At 43.3% G+C, this 21,537-nt stretch overlaps 1 protein-coding gene across 2 annotated transcripts in view; it reads right to left on the bottom strand.

Annotated features, from left to right (window-relative positions):
* The window catches only part of Actr3b (ARP3 actin related protein 3 homolog B), a 96,214-nt gene extending 82,064 nt beyond the window's left edge, over positions 1-14,150 (bottom strand). The window contains exon 1 of one of the 2 annotated variants that reach the window (XM_026789412.1): positions 14,008-14,150. Coding sequence is in view for 1 of the 2 variants with exons in the window: in XM_005367449.3 (XP_005367506.1) it covers positions 14,008-14,051 (44 nt within the window). In the remaining variant the exon portion in view is untranslated. The remainder of the gene's footprint in view (positions 1-14,007) is intronic. The other variant, XM_005367449.3, reaches the window with a different exon arrangement.
* Between the last annotated feature and the right edge of the window lie 7,387 nt (positions 14,151-21,537).

The raw sequence follows: 21,537 nt of genomic DNA, 5'->3' as shown, positions 1-21,537 counted from the left end.
GTGTGTGTGTGTGTGTGTGTGTATAATACAGGCATTTATAGACAAATTCATGTATGTACACACAAGCAAATAGACTATCCCCAAAACACCCTACTTATTTTAGAAACGCCAGTTGCTGCTGGACATGGTGGCATACGCCTTTAATCCCAGCACTCAGGAGGTAAAGGTAGGTGGAGCTCTGTGATTCAAGGCCAGCCTGGCCTACTTAGAAAGTTACAAAACAGCCTGATTACATGGTGAGACCTGTCTTAGAAAGAAAAGAAACACCAGCTGCTAGTCAGGCCTGGTGTCATAAACCCCCAAACTTAAGAGATTGAGGCAGGAGAATCAAGACTGACCATTATGTATTCAAGAAAAGAAGGAACCAAAAGCCCAATTCTGTGCACAGAATACACTTAACATGAGCAGACCCTGGGAAAATGATAGAGATGAAACAGAAGATACTGTTTATGACATACAAAAAAGAAAATCAAAGAGATCAGGAGTAGCTAAGTGGCATAGTGCTTGCCTACCATATGTGAAGCCCTGGATTCAATTCCCAGCATGGCAGAGGGAAGGAAAGATCAAATATCCATGTGCAAATTTAAAAAATAAGTCAGCTATGATAGTATACACCTATAATCCCAGCACTCAGTTTGTTTGTTTTTCTCCGAAACAGTTTCCTATTATGTAGCCCAGACTAGCCTCAAACAAGGCTATAATCCAAGCATTTAAGAGACTAAAAAACATCTTGTGTTAGTTAGAGACCAGCCTGGATTACACAGCTTGGAGGAGCGGAAATCCATGCAGGGGAAAAGAAAAAAAAAAAAAAACACAATGTTCCAAAACTACACAACTGACTTGGAATAAAAATATAAACTATTGTCTTGATAAGAAGACAATTTTATCAGATAATGGTCATTAAAATAAAGAAGGAAAGCTAATATCTCAAAAAAAAATCCATCAGATATCTTATCCTGGACCCGGAGAAGTAAGATTCAATTGGAGTAACAGACAAGAATAGAAGGGAAAGCCCTGGAAGACGTGGTAGGGCAGAGAGGCTGTGTCCGCAGATGTCAAACCTTCAAGAGCTTCAAAGGCTCATGGTCCTACTGTGTGAGCAGACCAACAGATCCCTAGGACAAAGATGAAGTACAGGGTAAACAAATGCAAGCATGAGGCTAAGACATGTCCAGCCAGTAATGTTGAGATACACAGGATAGTCAAAAGGAGAAAAAGAAGCTGCCCCAAATGGGCCTACTCCTCATACCAACCTACACAATAAACTCCACGTGAACTAGAGGTTTATTAAAGAAAAAATTACCCAGGGTCTGATGTCGTCCAGGCCGGACTTGAACCCTCTATGTGGTCGTGGATGACTTCTGATCCTCCTGCCTCTACATTCCGAGTACTGGGAATGTTACCATGCCTGACTATGTCATGCTGGGAACCAAACCCAAGGCCTTACACGTGCATGGCAAGCACTCTACCAACTAAGCTATATCCCTGGTTCAAATAACATTTTTAAAAATAAAATCTAGAAGTCAGGTGTGATAGCACACATCTTTAATCCCAGCACTCAGGAGGCAGAGGAAAATAGATCTCTGAATTCCAGGCCATCCTGGTCTACAGAGTGAGTTCTAGGACAGCCAGGGCTACACAGAGAAATCCTGCCAATAGACAGACAGACAGACAGACAGACAGACAGACACATCATACATACATACATACATACATACATACATACATACATACATACATACAAAATGTACATACAAATAAATAAGAAAGATATGGAAATAAAAATAAAACCTTTCTTATTTGGCTCAAAAATCAAGAAGGAAAAGATGGATCAATGTAACTACTTAAAATTTTCCATGGTAAAAAAAAAATAAACAATGAAAATGTGTGTGTGCGCATATATATATATATATATATATATATATATATATATATATATCCCCCAAAAGGGGGTGAACAGGCCTGAGTCCACTCCTTAGATAGGCCTGCCTAACAGTGTGGCCTTTAGTTCTGGCATCTGCGAACTGACAATTCAGGAAGATCCCTACCTTCCCCTAACTGTGGGAGCCCACAAAAGTGGAGCCCTCCACCCTGACTAAAGGAAAGAGAACACAGATCCATTTTTGTTCCTTCAAGATTATATGACAGGAGGTTTGACACAGGTGTGGCTACTGTCAGGATGTTTTGACCTAGGATGTGGTTACTTGGTGTTCTGGGTATTAAGAAGGTAATTACTACGTTTGTTCCTTGCATCTTAGTAAAGAAGCCTCTTGCCTTCCCCCTCCTCTTTGGACTGAGGCATAGAAAGTCTATGAGAAATAAATGCCAGCGGATCTCAGTACTTACTGGATGCCCTGCCAACTCTTTCCCGCATCTCTGCCTTTTCTCTTCCATCTCTTTTTTCTCTACCTGCCATTTCTCAATCCTCATGCTCCCCCAACCCAAGCACAGACGAATATGTCAGTGGAACCCAGCAGCAAAACCTTAGTAATGGTGGCTCAATGGCTACATGGCACAAACAACTCAATTTATAAGAAGCCCTTCGGTGACTTAGACTCTTTATTGCTGTTAATTTTTATTTTTTTTATTTTATGTGCACGGGTGTTTTGCCTGCATAAATGTCTGCGTACCACCTGTGAGCCTGGAGCCCCTGGAGGCCATTGAAGGCCCTGGAACTGGAGTTAGACAGCTGTGAGTCACCATGTGGATGCTGGGAATCAAACACGGTCCCCCGAAAAAAGACTACACGAGCAGCTCCAGAGACAGCCGTAGGCACTTGGTGTCCAGCTGGTTCTCCTGTGAACAACACTGCAGTGTGTTGCCACACTTCCCCAGGGAGAACTGAACACACCCTGTCGCTGGCGCACCTGTCACTGTGCACCCAGCTGCTGGTGCACCTTGTAACTGCACCCCGTCGCTGTGCACCCTGTTGCTGGCACACCCCGTTGCTGGCACACCATGTCACTGCACCCCGTCGCTGTGCACCCCGTTGTTGGCACACCCTGTCGCTGATGCACCCTGTCACTGTGCGCCCCGTCGCTGTCACCCCGTTGCTGGCACACCCCAATGCTGGCACACCCTGTCGCTGGAGTACCCTGTCGCTGGTGCACCCTGTCACTGTGCGCCCCATCGCTGGTGCACCCTGTCTCTGCACAGAAGGAGAAGAGAGACCTCAGAAGTTTGTCCCGGGTTTCCTACAGATTCCTTCCCACGCTCCCTTCTGACTGCTTCTGTTCTGTAACGAGTCTTCCTAGCAAATCACCAAGAGTGTCTGTGGAACCCCACCCCCACATATATCCTAATATATGAAGAACTTCTAAAAATAAAACAGAAAACCAAAACCTAGGGAAGAACAGCTACAGAAACAGAGATAAAAAAGAAACACAAAAAGCATATCTAGCTCCCCCACCTAAGAAGAAATTCAAGTTAAAACTTTTCTGAGATAGCACTGCTTATCTCCCAGGCTGGTTTTAAAAAAATCACAAATTGTGGCAACATGCTTGTGATAGTGCGCCTACAGGCACAGGCAAGAGCTCGTGCATGCGAAACTGCAGGGAACACCCGCTTGCCCTTCCGCCCACAGATCCCACTCCTAGGAGCCTATTCCCCAAATACATAGACACAAAGTGCACCAAAGACCAAAGGTGCACACACACACACACACACACACCCAGTGTCACTTTGGCAGGCCAGCTCGGCCCACGCTCTTCTTGCTCTAGACTGCCTTTCCCCTTTTCTCATTCTTTCTGACTGCCCTTTCCACTCTCAAAAAACACAGGCTGGCCTAGTTTGCCGTCCCTGTGCCTCAGTTTCCTGAGACAGGAACTGTGCTGGTATCTAGAGGTAGTCCATCTTTACCTCTTCACTTCACCTTTAGCTGTCATTCCTTCATCCCTACCCTGTTTGTTTTTGCCTGTGTGTGTGTGTTTATTTGTGTATGCGCGTGCGTGTCTGTAGGTGTGGGTAGTCTGTGTACTCAGGTACACAGGCATATGTGCACTATGAACATGCGCACATGAAAGCTCACAGTGAGCACTGGGTGTCTTCTTCAATCAATCTCCACATTGGTGAATGAGGCTAGATCTCTGGCTGAACCCACAGCCTGCCAAGTCTAGCTGTCTAGGTGACCAGCTTGTCCAGGGATTCCTGGTCTATGCCTCCTGAGTGCTGAGATTACAGGCAGCTGCCATGCCCAACCGCCTTCTACATGCTGGAAACAAACTCTGGTCCTTGTGCTCACCGGGCACACACTCTCACCACAGAGCCACCTCCCCTCCCCGCCCTCCACGCCACGTTTTCTTTTTGTCCTTACACGCGTTCTCTGTACCTCTCTCTCCTTTCTATCATCTATACTAGCCACTGCTCTGGAGTCGTTCTTCTTTTCCTTTTCATTTATTCCGCACAACTCATGTTGGTATACACAGTACCATCAATGTCTCTTTACTGCCTAAAATGACTGTCACTGAAGGGGTAAATGTTCCATAGCTAACTATGACTCTATTTTCAGAGTATTCTACCCCTGGGTAGTGGCTACTATTACAGAAAATGTTCTACTCACAGGGAAGAGTGAGGCTAGAGTCTGGTGCCCTGAATACCAGTCTAACAGACAAAAACAAAAACTCAGCAGCTTAACCCTACTTAGAACCTGGTCCCTCCAAACACTGCATACACATCCACTGAAACAAGAAGGGCAACTAAACAAATTTTTAAAAAACAAACACAAGAAACATGAAAAATCCAAGAAAATCTCTCCTCTAAAATCTACCAATCCCAAAATAACGTTCGAGCAATAAGCATGAGTCACATGGCATTCTGGACAGAGATGGCAAAAGAATGGTGACAGCTGTGGTCAAAATAAGTAAGGCATGGGGCTATCAAAAGATGGCTCCGTGGTTAGCAGGACTAGCTGCTCTACCAGAGGACTGGGAAATGTCGAATCCCAGCACCCACATGGCAGCTCACAACCAGGGGATCCGATGCCCTCTTCTAGCCCTGTGGTCTGTATATGTGTAGGTAAAACACCTATATGCATAAAATATTTCAATTATTAAAGCAAAAGGAGGGCTGGAGAGATGGCTCAGTGGTTAAGAGCATTGCCTGCTCTTCCAAAGGTCCTGAATTCAATTCCCGGCAACCACATGGTGGCTCACAAGCATCTGTAATGAGGTCTGGTGCCCTCTTCTGGCCTGCAGATATACACACAGACAGAATATTGTATACATAATAAATAAATAAATAAATAAATAAATAAATAAATAAATAAATATTTAAAGCAAAAGGAAAGAAATGACGACATGAGAGAACTTCTGAATAAATGTCAAGAAAGCACAAACAGTGAGGCCAGGGTTGAAGAGACGGCTCAGTGGTTAAGAACACTGGCTGCTCTTGCAAAGGATCCCAACCATCTATAACTTCAGTTCTATAAGCACTGTCCTATTCTTGCCTCTGCAGTGTACAGACATGGTACACAGACATACCTGCTGGCAAAATACCCACACACAGAAAATAAAATAATAAAAGATTTTAAAAAGAAAACACAAACAGCTGAGTGAAGAAGTAAATACAAGATATGAAATGGAGTTCAACATGGAAGAGAAAACAAACTGAAATGACATCAAATAAAAAGGGCGGTGGAAAGTCAAACCACCGGGTCGGTCAGGGAGAGGAGGGAAGGTCAAGGCCTGAAGACAAGGTATGGAAAGTAGTATATTCAGTCAAGGACAAAAACATATTTTTAAAAAATGTACAATGCGGGCTGGAGAGCTGGCTCAGTTGCTGATATGGCAGAGTTTGGTTGCAAGCACCCATACAGTGGCTCACAACCACCCGACTCCAGGCTGATGCCCTCTTCCTGACTCGATGGGCACCTGCAAGCATGTTTACATACTTACATTCTTTCTTCTCAATAAATAAATAAATATTTTAAAATATAGGAATAGTAATGCAAGGTCTCTTGGACACCATAAAAAGATTAAATCTATGAATGTGGGCATATAAAAAGAACTCCATGCAAAAGTTGTAGAAAATATTTTCAATATAATTATAGCAGAAAATTTCCCCAGTCTAGGTAAGGAGAGGCCCAACCCAGTACAGGAAGCACATACAACACCACCACACAAAAGGACTGGAAAAGAAATTCTCTGTGTCATAGCAGAGTTAAAATCTCAAACATATGGAACAAAATAAAAGTATTAGAAACTACAAGAGAGAAACACCAACTCATATACCAAGACAGGTCCCTCAGAATAACAGCTGATTTCTCAACAGAAATCTTAAAAGTCAAAAGGTCATGGAACCATGTATTTCAAGTCCTGGAAGGCCACAGCTGCTAACTCAACTATAACACTGTCTATAACTAGCTACTATAAAACTATAACTAACTACTATAAAACTGTCTATAACTAACTACTATAAAACTATAACTAACTACTATAAAATTGTCATAATTGAGATGAAAAGCATTCTATAATAAAGGCAGACTAAAAGGATTTGTATTCATTAACCAGACTCTATGGAGCATTCCAAAAGAAATTATTTTGACTCAGAGAATAATAAACACAACAAAATGGCTACAGGGGAAAAAAATGAATATACTGGAACAGTAATTTAAAAAATGAGAATTAGAATAACTCCAATTACTGTAAAATCAGCAAAATGATGAGAATTAATACATACTTTTCAATAATAATCCTGAATACTAATGTCTCCACTCCTCAATCAAAAGACACAGACTGGATTTTAAGACAAGATTCATTTGTTTGCTGCATCCACGAAACACACCTCACCATCAAAAATAAACACTATTTTAGGGTCAAGGATGGAAAACGTATTCCAAACAAACAGCCAGAAAATAAGCAGGAGTTGTTCTAGCATCTGGCAAGATTGGACTTCAACCAAAACTACTCAGTGGGCTTTTTAAAGATTTTTTTTAAGTGTGTGTGTGTGTGTGTGTGTGTGTACGTGCCCAAGGTGTCAGACTCCCCCAGATGCAGGCAGTGAGCCACCATGTGGGTACTGGGACGTAAACTTCAGTCCTCTGCAGTAGCAGTATGCGCTCTTAACTGCTGAGCCATCTTTCCAGCCCAAGATTGATTTTTCTTTTTAGTTACACATATGTGAGAGTGGGACATGTTCGTGGGAGTGAGGTGCCAGAGAAGGCCGGAAGAGGGCATCAGACTGCCTGGAGCTTGAGTTACAGGGGACTGAGCACTAGTGAGCAGCACTGAGGTTAGCCCAACTGGCGTTCTCCTAGTGACAGAAAGGGTGCTCAGCATGTTACCTTTATACGGTAAGACCATCAACAGTCACGGTAATTACCTGCAGAAGTCTTCAGATTAAACCGAGACAAAAAGAACCAGGACATATTCTCAAAAAATGCGAGATTGAGTCACCCAACATAGGTGGTGGGATCGAAACTCTGCAAGAACAGCGGTACAGCCTCTTAACTGCTGAACCATCTCTCCAGTCCCATCAGTGGGGATTTTTTAAGAAGGTCCATGCTAACCAATGGAACAGCTCATCAAGAACACATTACAATTCTAAACGTACTCATAAACATGGGAGCACCCAATTCCACAGAACAAATACTATTAGGTATAAAGCCAGAAGTTAACTCCACACAGCAATAATGAATTTGATGCTCCATTCCCATCGATAGACAGGTCATCCTAACAAAAAATAATAAACATCAGATCTCAGTGACATCATATATCAAAGTGACCTAACAAGACGTCTACAGAACATTTCATCCAAATACTGCAGAACACACATCCTCTTCAGCAGCCCATGGAACGTCCTAAAATAGATTATATATTAGGACAGAGAACAAGTCTCAACACATACAAGAAAACTAAAATAACTTTTTGTATCCCATCTAACTACAGTGGAATAAAACTAGAAATCAGCAGCAGGAGAAACTAAGGAAAACTCACAAACTCACAGAAACTAAACAATACACTGTTTAATAATATACAGTTTGCTGAAGAAATGAAGAAGGAGATCTTAAAATGTCTGGAAACGAGTGAAGACAACACAACCTGCCAACACTGAAACTAGCTCTCAAAGGGAAATCCATACCTATAAGGACCTACACAAGAAAATCAGAGCAATCTCAAGTAAATATCTTAATTACGTACCTTATAGGCTTGGAAAACAAGATTAGTCAAGCTCACCAGCAGCAGGTGTAAAGTCATTAAGGTCAAGAAGAGGGCTAGAGCAACAGCTCAGCAGGTAAAGGCGTGGTCACCAAGACTGACAACCTGAGCTTGATTCCCAGGAAGCACACACACAAACTGTCTATCCTCTGACCTCCACGTGCGTGCTGTGGGGGGCGTGCCATGGCATGTGTGCACGACTATGTGTGCATGCATGTGCACCCCACACAACACACAGCTCCCAAATAAATAACTGTGATTGTTTTAATCTTTTAAGATATTAGCCAGGCGGTGGTGGCACACGCCTTTCATCCCAGCACTTGGGAGGCAGAGGCAGGCGGATCTCTGTGAGTTCGAGGCCAGCCTGATCTATAAAAGTTAGTTCCAGGACAGGCTCCAAAACTACAGAAAAACCCTGTCTCAAAAAAACGTAATAATAATTAATAATAATAATAATAATAATAAAATAATCAAGGCAAAAATACAAAGAATTGATGAAACAATGTTCCTTTAAAATATAAAAATAGATCAATAACTCCTTGGTCAGACAACCCAAAATGAGAAAAGATATAAATTAACAAAATTAGAGATGAAATGGAAAATATCTACAAGCTCATCTATTTCTTCTAGATTTTTCCACTTTAGTAGAATATAAGTTTTTAAGGTGTGTCCTTATGATTTTCTGAATTTCATCGGTATCTGTTATTATATCTTGTGTCATATTCAGTTGATGTCCCTGGGAGGCCTGCTCTTTTCTAGGAGAAGAAGGGGGCATGGACCTGGGGAATAGGTGGTGAGGAAGGGGACTGGGAGAACGGAGGGAGGGAAAGCTGCAGTCAGGATATATTATATGAGAATTAATCTCCCAATTCAAAAACATAGGCTAGGCCTGAAAGAATACACTAACTGTACCAGACCTTTAAAGAAAAACTAACATCAGTCCTTCTCAAATTACTCCATAAAATAGAAAAGGAATACTTCAAATTCATCTTATGGAGGCAAATACCAAAGGCAGATGAACACACACATACACACACACAAATTACAGATTAACCTTCCCGATGAACTCAGACAAAAAGAATTATCAAAAAATACTTGCAGACAGAATTCAAGATCACATTTTAAAAAAAAATCATCCACCACAATGAAGTTGGCTCTATTCTGGAGATACACAGATGGTTCCATACATGCAAATCAAGAACTACATCACAAATGAACTCCAAGACAGAAATCACATTACCACCTGAAGAGAGGCAGAAAAGGCTTTGGAAAAAATACAATATCCCTTCATAATTAAAACTAAAGATAATTAAACCTACCAACATTATAAAGGCTACCTATGACCAACTTAGAGCCAGCTCATGGTAAATGGAAAACTTCATGAAATCTTTTCTCCTGAGATCAGGAAAAAGACCAGGTGTCCACACTCTCCACTCCTACTCCACAGAGGGCTCGATGTCTTAGCAAGAGTAGTAAGAGATGGAAATAAAAGGGTCGCATCTAGGAAAAGAGGTCAAAGAATCCTTACCGTAGATGAATGGATCTATATATGAGACCCTAGACGCCATCAGAAGACTCACACAGCTGATACACACTTGACATGCCAATGGCAACCACACTGAGAATGAAATCGGTGCCCTCTTCTGCCCTCCACGGGCACTTCACACAAGTGGTACACATACACACATGCAGGCGAAACATGCCCATACATAAAATTTCAAGGTCTAAAAAGTTTTCAACTTCTTTTAGAGTTCATCTCACTCGAGCTAGAACGATCATGAACAAGAAAACGGATGATAACAAAAGCTAACAGATGATAACAAATGCCAGCAAGGAGGTGAGGAAGAGAACCCTAGTCATGGCCAGTGGGGATGTAAACCTATGCAGCCTCTGTAAAAACTGAAAAAAGAAATTCCATGACCTAGCTGTACCACCCTGGGTATATAACCAAAGAAGTCTGACTCTTAGCACAGGGACTCTTGCACGTCTACATCTATCGCTGCTGTATTCACAACGACTAAGAAAAACAGCCTAGACGACTGTCACTTAAGGAATGGACAAGGAAAAGGTGGTGCCTATAACAATGGAATTTTATTCAACCATAAATAAAATAAAATTCACATTAAAATGTGTGGAATTGAAAAATATGATATTCCAGGCTCAGAATGACAAATACCAGATAATCTTTAAAACGCAGGTCCTAGCTTCTAATTTTAATACATGCATATATGTGGGAGTATGTTTAGAGCCCAGGAAACTAGAGAGGGGCCCATGAGAAGGGAGAGAGATTGTTTGGTGAGGCAGGCAACAGAAGTTATGTGATACCAAGCAAAAGGAGAAGGCCGGGGTGTTTAAAGGCTTAATCAGGGAAGAGGGGATGAAGGAGAGAGTCAACCAAAACTAATGAAGTATGCCTTAAGGAAATATAATACTGAACAAATTAAAAGAAAAAAAAAGAGCTGGGCATGGTAGCACCACCTTAGATCCCAGCACTTGACAGTCAGTGGCGGGAATGTTCTCAAGAGGTAACCTCTGCATCTCTACCTTCTTTCTTCTCTCCCCTCTCTCTTTCCTCTTTCTCTGGTACCCCTTCTCTCTCTCCCCTTCTCCCCGCCCCTCCATAGCCCCTTACTCTTCCTCGGGTGATCCGTCGCTCCTGGTGGGACCAGCCTCAGGTCACCCCGTGTTATAAATGATAGCAGTAGCCCACCAAAAAACTGCATAACCTCCATCAACTGAGGGACATTATACATAACTATCAAAGTGACAATATCTTCAAAGAAAAAAAAAAGACTAAGGAACTATTCCAGAAAACATGAGACATAAATGACATAGTGACCAGGTGTGGCAGTACATGCCTATAATCCCAGCATTCAGGAGGCTGAAGTAAAGAACACAAGCTAAGACCTGGGCTACATAACAGGACCTCCATTCCATCCCTTTTTTAAAAAAGTGGGGGTTGGGGGAGATGGCTCAGCAGTAAAGAGCACTGGCTGCTCTTCCAGAGGACCAGGGTTCAATTCCCAGCACCCTCATAGCAGCTCAAGAGTGTAACTCCAGTTCCAAGGAAAAGGTGGCCACCAAATGCAACGTATGGTACAATGGTAGACAGGGTTTGCCTCCAAGAAAGACAAGAAATGAAAGCGTTCACAAATCCAGCTTGAAGATAGAACAGTGGGCCACATAAATGTTAATTGTTCTGACTTTAGTAACTGGTCTTCCATTATGTAAGTCCTTGCTCTCAGAAAGTAGACAGTGAAACCCATAAGTAGATGGTGCCTGCAAGCCTCTTTTAAGCAGCCCAGAAACGTAATACCACATGCGGGACCCAGAACGGCAAACAAGCGTTGAAACTGCTGAGACTTCGAGTATGCGCTGGATTTTGTTCCCTTTCAGTTCTCAGTCGACTTGGAATTATTTAGAAATTGGTTTAACTCTGGAAAACTACTTTAGACATTTGGTTGAGATGTGAGACTGGATTTATGGAGTTTTCCTCTGGGAGTTCAGCAACTTGGTCATCCCTTAAATAGCTGAAACTTGACTTTTGGATCTCATAGACACCTTTGTCTGTTACTATCTTGGTCCCAGCATCCTCATGTACACTCAGCTGGTCTGAGGGCTTATCAGATTTGAGGTTTTATGTATTTACTATAAAACACAAGTCAAAGGAGCATGACGGCTCACACCTGTGATTACTTAGGATGCTGAGGCAGGAGGATTTCTCCAAGTTCAGTATCGGCTAGGGAGCTCTAGGCAAGCCTGGGTTGTACAATGAGAAGATTAAGGGAGGGGCAGAGAGAGAAAGACAGAAACAGAGAGACAGAGAGAAAGAGAGATAGAGAGGGGACACACAGAGAGACAAGACCGGGACTCACAGTACAATTCAGTAGTAGAGGCATTTCTTACAAAGTCCCTGGGTTCAAAATCGACCACCACCAAAGCACAAAACAAAACAACAACAACAAAAACCCTGCTCGTTTCATCAGTAGCACCCACGTGATCGCCCAAGTCGATTCTATTCCTCAATCTCTGTTATCTTTAGCTGCATTTTATATTTTGTTCTATTCTGAGACCAAACTCAGTCCAAAAATGATGGAGCACTCTAAGAAATACAAGAATTACTAATATATGAAAGCTGGTAAATTTAGGCTATGCAGTCTTCCTTCTGCTCGCACACTGGACACTCAGGACTGACAATAATCACCGGGGCTTCTACAGCACAAAACACCCGGAGGAAACCTCCAGGTTTCCGTGTCACTGTGTCTAAAGCCTATGGCAGCCTGCAGCACAGCTTTGGACCATGGTGAGCCACTGGAGGTGAAAGAAACATTAATCACTCACTTCAAAAGGTCAAAACTGAGCACATTTTAAATAGCTATAGCAAGAACAACAAATAAGAACTCAGTTTACTAATATGAAATAAAGCACTGAACATTGTTTTCCTGCTACCACTATGCAATGCTTTCTATCTCAGCAGTTTGAGCACCACAAAAACAAAAATCTCACATGCAGATATCAAAATGAGATCCTTTACATATTGCTTTCATCCCTGACTCCACCAGGCTGAAGGGAGTGTCAGGTGCAGGATGAGACTGTGCCTTCGAGGAGTTGCAAATGGAGAGTAGGGTTGTCAAAGCAATACTGATTAGAGCTTGTGTTTGGGGAAACAAGCAACTCCTCAAATGCACAGCCACAAAACTCCTCTATAGTGTGTATTTCCAAAGGAAAAATCAGCACAAATAAAGTGTTTTCCAGCTTGTAACCACTGCTGGCCCCTGAGCAACAAAAGGGAAGACATATCGGCAGGAGATGGACTGTAGCAAATTAGAAGACACCCCCACAAGGTTGCCAAGGAAACCAAACCAAGTATATTTTTCTACACACACATACAAAAAAAAAAAAAAAGAATCGCAGGTAAGGTGAACATGCCACAGCATATTTGGTGACAAAGGTCTACCATCCCTACGAAAACGCATTAAGAGGCTAAATTTACTTGCAAGCTATTCATGAAGTACTTTGTCGGCAGGTATTCCCAAACTCCTAGGTCGGAGGGTTCTGCAGCTACCTTCCTAAAAGCAGCTAAGTCTGAGCCACTGACAATGCAAAACATTCCCTCAGGTCTTTTCCGAAAAATTAACATTACCAAAAAAGAAAAGAACTATTTCCCCCTCCCCCCCAAAAAAGGGAGAGAAGAATCTCCAAATTTAGACCTTTTTATTTTTCAAAATGGAAGTCTTTTTTTAAATGCATTGGGGTTTGTGTGCGTGTGTGTTTTAAAGAGCAAAGACTGAGTGTATGCAAACCAAAGCAGGAGCTGAGCTTGGCTGTGCCATTCCAGAATGGAAAAGAGCTGAGTGGGAAGGGGGACCGGGTGTCAAGTTGGCAGGGCATGTGTAAACATCTCCCCGAGTAGGTGGTTGGTACATCAGCAGGGAAAGGTGACACGCTTGCTCGTGAGAGCACAGGAGGACCGGTGACAAGCACCAAGGTGGGGGGCGGTGGGGGGGACAGACACGGACACAGTGTGAGCTCTCAGGTGTAAGGCCTGCAGGGAAAGCATCTGCAGCAGCATCCCCGCGAGGTGCAGCCCGCCCAGGAACCCCGGAGCTCCATCCCCTCAGCACCCCATCTTTTCAGAGCCCCATCTCTCAGTTCTCTATGCCCTCGGATTGAGTCCCGTCCCCTCAGCTCCCCATCCCCCAGATCGAGCCCCATTCCTCAAACTCCCCATCCCCTCAGACCGAGCTCCAACCCTCAGCGCATCACCCCTCCGAGCTCCTCCCGCCGTCTGACTCCGCGGGGAAAGGGCTTCGGGACTCCCAGCGAAGTGGGCGCGATGGGGCGCGGCTCTTACCCGGTGCCGCAGTCAACCACGCAGGGAGGCAGCGAGCCCGCCATGCTCGGCCACGAGGCGCTCGGTCCTCGCCTGTCCCAGTCAGCGACCGGCTGCCTAGTGCCCCGACGTCGGTTGGCCGCGAGCGCCGCTCCTCCCTAGGAGCCACCGGGAGCCCAGAGGAGCCGCCGGTGAGTGACGTCACTCTATCATTGGCCAATCAGGAACGCGCACGCTCCGCCCGCTTGTCAGCCATCCTTAGTGCTGGCAGCGAGGCGTTTTAGCCTACGCATCCTTCCAGTTGAAGAGATTGGAGTTTATTTTTAACTGGCATAAGGTGAATATGACCCTATTTACGAGATCTGAATTATTTCTCTTCTCTTTTTTTTCAAGTTACATTTTTCCAAGATTTATTGTGTGTGTGTGTGTGTGTGTGTGTGTGTGTGTGTGTGTGTGTGTGTGTGTTGCTATGTGTTTGTGAGAGAAGAGAAGCTCTTGGAGGTTTAGGGTCGCCTTGAGCTGGAGTTAGAGACAGCTGTGAGCTTCCTGATGCTGGTTCTAGGTACTGGGCCTACCTGCCCTGGAAGAGCAGCAAGTGCTCTTGATTGCTGAACCATCTTTCCAGCCCCTTTTTCTCTTCTCTTAATTCTCATTTCAGTGTTCACTTCATTTTCCACCCCAACAATATCATGATTTTATTCCTAACGCTTAAAGCTGGTTTGGGCACTAATTTATTTGCCGTTATTCATCTCTTCTGGACTCTGGGTTCTCCTAGTATGGGGCCTCATGCTTAACACATTGGGTGCTCAGATGGAAATCTTCTGTATGTTGAATGAATAACCTTCACTGTAGGAAAAAATACTTTTAACTGTCTGTCTGCTAGAGCATTACATGGTTATTCCTGGGGGAAAATCAACAAATATGCAGCTAGTTTTGAGAAATAAATGACCTTAGCCAGCACCATACCAACATTATTAGTAGGAAATATTTTCTAATGTCAAATAGAGGGTGATTGTCCAACATATTGTGGAAACCAGAGACCAAAAAAGAAAAACACCTCCCTACAGTATTCTTAAGGTACCAGAAGTTCCGTTGTACCCAACTCCTTACCCTCTAAAGTCTTGACTGTGATGCCTAAGGAACTTTCTAGAGACATATCAATTCACTTGGTCTTTACTGGGATTTAAAGCACTGTGTTTTTCCACAGGAGAAAAATTAGATTAGGTAACTCAGTATCTTTTCTTCCCCCTGCCTGCAAGGGAGCAAATAAATCCTACACCTAGAAAATATTCAGGGAAACTAGAAAGAGAAGTGGAGGAAAGGTGAAGAGTATGGAAGGTCCCAAATGGGACACAGAACCAGAGACAAGGCTGTCTTTCCTTCTGTGCACTTTACCAAGGCCCTGCCCAGCTCTGTATGTTTGTGTGTTTATTTTTGAAACCTGGGCCGAAACAGCAAAGTCCCTATTACAGTTTATTGGCACTGACATGTATTTTAGTGTCATTGACCTGATGTACATTTATTATATTGGTCATGCTTTTACAGTATAATTGATTGTTGTGGAATATTAGTTGAAGATGTGTTACACTTGTTTATGCTGTGGAATATTTGTTTAATGGTGGAAAGGTGTGTTGTATTCTTTTATGTTGCATTTGTTTAATTCTGTGAAGCTCTGTTACTGTACCTGTCTAAAACACCTGATTGGTCTAATAAAGAGCTGAACGGCCAATAGCTAGGCAGGAGAGAGAAATAGGCAGGGCTGGCAGACAGAGAGAATAAATAAAAGGAGAAAAAGAGAAAGAGGAGCGAGAACAGGAGAAGAAGACACCATGGGCCAGCCACCCAGCTATACAGCAAGTCACATAGTAAGAAGTAAAGGGAGGTATACAGAATGGAAAAAGATAAAAGTCCAGAGGCAAAAGGTAGATGGGATGATTTAAGAATAGCTGGCTGGAAACACAAACTAAGTGCAGGTATTCATAAGTAAGAATAAGTCTCTGAGTATTTATTTATTTATTTGGGGGCTGGGTGTCAGACCCCCAAGGAGAAAATAGTCAAAAGATTTAAAAAAAAAGTACAATTAATAGTTAATATTGATTGACAGCTGAACAGGCCCCAGAACACCTAGGAACAAACCCTCTAGGCATGTCTGTGAGGGGGTTTCTACGCTGTGTTGATTGAGGTGGGAAGACCCATCCTAAATGTGGTTGGGATCCCAGGGTGAGTAAAGAAGAGGCCAGCAGAGCACGGTATGACCAGATGCCTCACCCTTCTTGGCAAGGATGTTATGCTCAAACTATAAGCAAAATAAGACTTCCGGTATTTTGTCACAGCAAACAGTCAACAAGATGTCCACGGTATCTGGCCCTGAGTCTAGTGAGATGCAGGCAATGACAATACAAATGGTGGATGCTGGAAGTGGAAGGTGCCCAGAAAGCCATTAGGGCGCCCCCACCTTGACTTTTAGATCAAGGAGACTTCTCCCAAAGCCATGGAGAGTAGGCAGAGAGAGTGACTAGGTGGAGGGGAATGTGGATTGTCTGTACACTTCTGGGAGAGGAAACTAGCAAAGCCAGGCAACCCCAGAGCCCAAATGTTGTCTGATGGAGGAAGGTCATTGGTTAATTATAATAAAGAAACTGCTTGGCCCTCATAGGTTAAAACATTGGTGGGAGGAGTAAGCAGAACAGAATGCTGGGAGGAAGAGGAAGTGAGCTCAGAGGCCATGCTCCCCTCTCCCGGGCAGACACGATGAAGCAAGCGGCCAGGTCAGACATGCTGAATCTTGAATCTTTCCCGGTAAGACACAGTTTATTAGAGATGGGTTGATTAGTATATCAGAATTAGCCAGTAAGGGCTAGATATAATGGGCTAAGCAGTGTTTAAAAGAATACAGTTTGTGTGTTGTTATATCTGGTGTAAAGCTAGCCGTGTGGGACTAAAAGCAAGCCTGCAGCTCCCTCAACAGTTGTCTTGTTCACTTCACCAGGAAGAAGCTGTTACAGAAGCTTCCGACTAGCAGGTCACAAAGCGTGTGCCTTCCCTAGGATCGTCCCCATGGCATAGGACTTACTGGGCATGATAGCTACTCGGTCACAGATAGGAGAAAGATATTTCTGACTTCAGCAATTTCCTCTAGACACCACTAGCCCTGAAGATTATCAAAGATGTTTTTGTGTAAAGGTTATGCCTGTTTTTCCCTCTCTTGGGAGGCTGTAGAGAAAGGACAGAACATTCAAGGCCATCCTGGGCTACAGAGTTAGGCCCTGTCCCAATCAAAAAGATGTTGTAGGCAGCCAGCGTAACACAAGTGTAACTAGACTCCCCCTAGAATGAGCAAATCATGCTCCCATTGTGTAACTCAGACAGCTCAGCAATTCAGTGGTGTCCTCAGAAGCTTATACATTCTGTCCCAGCAGACCCTGCACACTGGCTTATCCTCTTCACTTTCAACATGGCGGCAGCAGTTCCATGCTGCAGAACTATACTGATGATCACCCTCTGAGAGGGAGAGGGAGGAAACTGAGGAAGCAGTGTCCCCAGCTGTTAACCCTTTTGTTTCCCTAACCAGTGCCTTTCTCCTAGTGGATGTGTCACAAGAAGTCACCACAAGTGGAAGGACCATTCAAGAGGCCTAGAGGCCAATATCAAGATGTAGATGGAGCTATGTTCTCTAAAGGCTGAAGGGAGGGTCTGTTCTGTGCCTCTTACCCACCTCCAGGAGCTGCTGGCCACTCTTGGGTTCCTTCGCTGTGTGTGTGTGTGTGTGTGTGTGTGTGTGTGTGTGTGTGTGTGTGTGTCTGCCTATAGTGTTAAGCATGTGTGTTTATTTGTTTTCTGTGGGATTATCCTCTCTCTCTCTCCCTCCCTCCCTCTCTCCTTTTCCTCCCTTTTTCCCTTTCTCAAATCTGCATATGTGTGCAGATGTTCATGCACAGGTGTGTGCATGCATATAGAGGCAAGATCTGGTTCAAGCTTAGATATCATTCCTCAGGCACCATACACCTTTTGTTTTTGGAGGCAGTCTCTCTCACTGGCCTGGGACTTCTCAAGTGGGCTAGGCTGACTGGCCAGTGAACCCAAAGAATCTACCTATGCTCACCTCTCAGCACTGATATTACAAGTGCACACCACACTTGAATCTTCCTTATGGGTTCTAGGAATTAAACTCAAGTCCTTGAGCTTACCCAGCAAGTGCTTTACTCAGCCATCTCCCCAGCCCTTGATGTTCTCACTAAGGCAGCCAGTTATGTTGAATTAATTTACTCACATAGGCAAATGTGTTCTGAATAAGATCACACTTACAGATACCAAAGGTTAAGAATTCAGCATGTCACTTTAGGAGATGCTGATCAATCCATAACACCAGCTCTGCCAAAAGTAGTCATCAGTGTTCTGTTGATTGCTAAAAATAACCCCTCATGGCCTTTGAAGCCTATGGTAGCCAATACCTGCCTAGAATGTGCTTTGATTTACAAGAAAGGGGGATTGCTGTTTCACAAAACACCCTGTCAAGATATAAAGGAAGGCTGCCTGCGAATGAAGAAAAGGCCCTACCAGGACCCCGTCACACCAGCATCCTGCTCTCAGAGTTCCACACATTAGAACTGTAAAATAAAAAATAAAAAAAAAATTCTGTTGCTCAACAGGCAAGCCAGAGTACTGTGTCATGTCAGCCTGAGCCAACGAAAATGGTGCTCAGAGCACCCTCCTGTCCTCCTTGGATTGGATGCTCCTATGAATCAGGTACCGATTGCCTCTGCTTTAACCATGCCTAGGGCAAAACACCCACAGAGGTACAAATCTCACCTTCTATAAAAGGAAAGCAGAATCTTTGATAATTGTGTTACTAAGGAAGTATGTGCTCTCCAATCCAGGCAAAACTCTGGCTACTGAATGCCTATTAACCCAGCTGGGAATGAGAGAAATGTTTGAAAGAGCTTTCATTGGCAAGAAAGGCATCTCTCCTTGTGCTTCTCCCTGGCAATGACTTCACCCTGGAAGGAGAGCAGCTCCTGTATAGAATGGTTCATGGCCTTGTGATACATGTCACACCTACCATCCTGAGCTCCGAAGCAGCCCAGCACTAGCCTCTCAAAGGAACTGTTGATAAACATCTTTCAATGATGCATATTTATATGCATATGAAGATGGCAAGAATAAAATAATCGGGTCTTAGATATTGTCTAACTCATGGAACTTAGCCCATGAGTAACTGAATAATGCAATCTTATTTCCTTTATTTAACTAGTTGTGCAGGGCCAAGAAAGAAAAAGAACACAAAAACTAAAAGCTCTCTTCAAAACTGCCCACCCAGCAGCTCTATAAACCTTAAATCTCAGAGCCATAGGCAAGATCAAGCTGGGTGTTCTCTGTTGCCATGAGGATGCAAAGAGAGAAAGGAGGACCAAAAAATTAGAACCCAGTTCCTTTGAAAGTTTCTGGCATTCTCCTTTAAGAGGAAGGGCCTGTCACTCCTCTCAATGGGCCTCCCTGCTGTCTTGGCAGCAGCAGGAGAAAATGATCCAAGCAGGAATCGATTGGCTAAGTGTTCAGAATGTGTTAGAGAGTTGATAACAGAGCAAAGCCACAAGACTACGGGAAATAATCTAGAGATCTGAGCATGTTCACAGCTCTGCTGTGTTTCTGTCTGTGTTCTGGGTAATTACTCAGGCTGAAGCCTGCTCCTCCACACGCCCTTATGACCCTCTCTCTTCCTAAGCTACCCAACTACAAAGTCTCACTCATTCAGGCCTCCCACTACTCCCTTTTCATCTGCCTCTGTTGTTTCCTCCTCCTCTTCCTCTTCTTTCAGTGAAAAAAGGGTCTCATGTAACCCAGGCTAGCTAGCATTGAACCTAATATGTGTCAGAAGACGACCTGGAACTCCTTATCCTCCTGCCTCACCCCAAGTGCTGGGATTATAGGAGTGCCTGGTTTATGCAGTACCAGGTATCAAAACCAGGGTCTTATGCATGCTAGGCAAGAACTCTTTACCAGCTGAGCTATGTCACAGCCCTAGTGTAAACCGAGTTTACACTTTTGTTTCCCAGCCACCCAGACCCAAATAATCACACAGAAACTATATTAATTACAAAACTGTTTGGCCAATGACTCAAGTATATTTCTAGCTAGCTCTTATATCTTAAATTAACCCATTTCTATTATTTTTATATTTTGCCACAAGGCTCGTGGTTTGTTACCTCTTGCTTCTTGGACAGCTACATGGTGTCTCATTGACTTCATCTACTCTATATATCTCTTACAGCCTGGCTATATTCTGCCCTGCCATAGGCCGAAAGAGCTTCTTTATTAACAAATGATAATAAAATATATTCATAGCATACCGAGGGGAATCCCACATCATCTCCCCTTTTCTGTATAAATAAAAAGGAAGGTGTTGTGGGAGGCTGTATTTTGTTCCCAGCTGCCCAGACTCGAAATAACCACAGAGAAACTGTATTAATTAAATCACTGCTTGACCTATTAGCTCTAGCTTTTTATTGGCTAGCTCTTACATTCTAAACTAACCCGTCTCCATTAATCTGTGCATCACCATGAGATCATGGCCTACCGGCCAAGTTTCAGCAAGCTCCAGTGGAGGTGTCTGTCTCTGGTAGTGACAGCAATCAATTTTCTGTGGATCCTACATGTTCATTTCATATAGCATGGCTTCTCACTGACTGTGCCTTCTTTCTCCCAGCATTCAGCTTAGTTTTTCACCTAGCTCTACTCTGCCCTATCACAGGCCAAGGCAGCTTCTTTATTCATTAACCAATAAAAGCGACACATATACAGATCTTCCCACATCAGGCAGGTTTTAGCTTTAACTATTAACATTATATATAACAAAACAGGTATCAAGCAAGAATTACAGTTACAATATTTAGTCCATTTAGATTTGGCAAATTAAGGAAAATACTCTATCATCTATCTTTGTGAGCCTAAAGTTTTATGTCTAATTTGTCCTTTATCATAACTAAGGGAAACTATAACTATAACTATCTGTCTTCAACTCTTCCAAGACCCCAGAAGGATATAAGATTACCTAAGCAAACAAGAAGTGCATTGTAAGCAATGCAAAACTCTAGAATTGACAGAGTTATCTTGCTGCCTGAACAGTCACCCAAAGTTCTTCTGTAATATTGGGGCATCCATCTTCAGCCAACAGGCCCATAGTATCTAGTATGAAGCAGGAAATTTGAAGATCTGTTATGCCCTGTACTGGCAAAGTTCATCAGCTGCTTTCCTCTGTGTCCTGCAGAATGTCTGGCAGACTCTTTCATGAAGCAGGAAGTCTGAACGACCATCCCATCTTTTGGAAAGTTCAGCAATCAATTTTCTGTGGATCCTACATGTTCATTTCATATAGCATACTGTAAAGCAGTCCACATAAGAGTGGTTTCTTGTCCAAATGGCTAGCCTTGTCACATGGAAGGCAAATTCCATGACAAGTTTCTTCAATGCCCATCAACTTCTCTGAAGTAATTGGTGCTACCAGAAGCAGATATGTCTTACTGTCAAGAAAAGTCTAAGTTCTTAAAAAAAAAA

The sequence above is a fragment of the Microtus ochrogaster genome, unplaced genomic scaffold (assembly GCF_000317375.1).
Source record: "Microtus ochrogaster isolate Prairie Vole_2 unplaced genomic scaffold, MicOch1.0 UNK18, whole genome shotgun sequence".
Taxonomy (NCBI): Eukaryota; Metazoa; Chordata; class Mammalia; order Rodentia; family Cricetidae; genus Microtus; species Microtus ochrogaster.
This window is presented reverse-complemented; position numbering and strand designations above follow the sequence as displayed.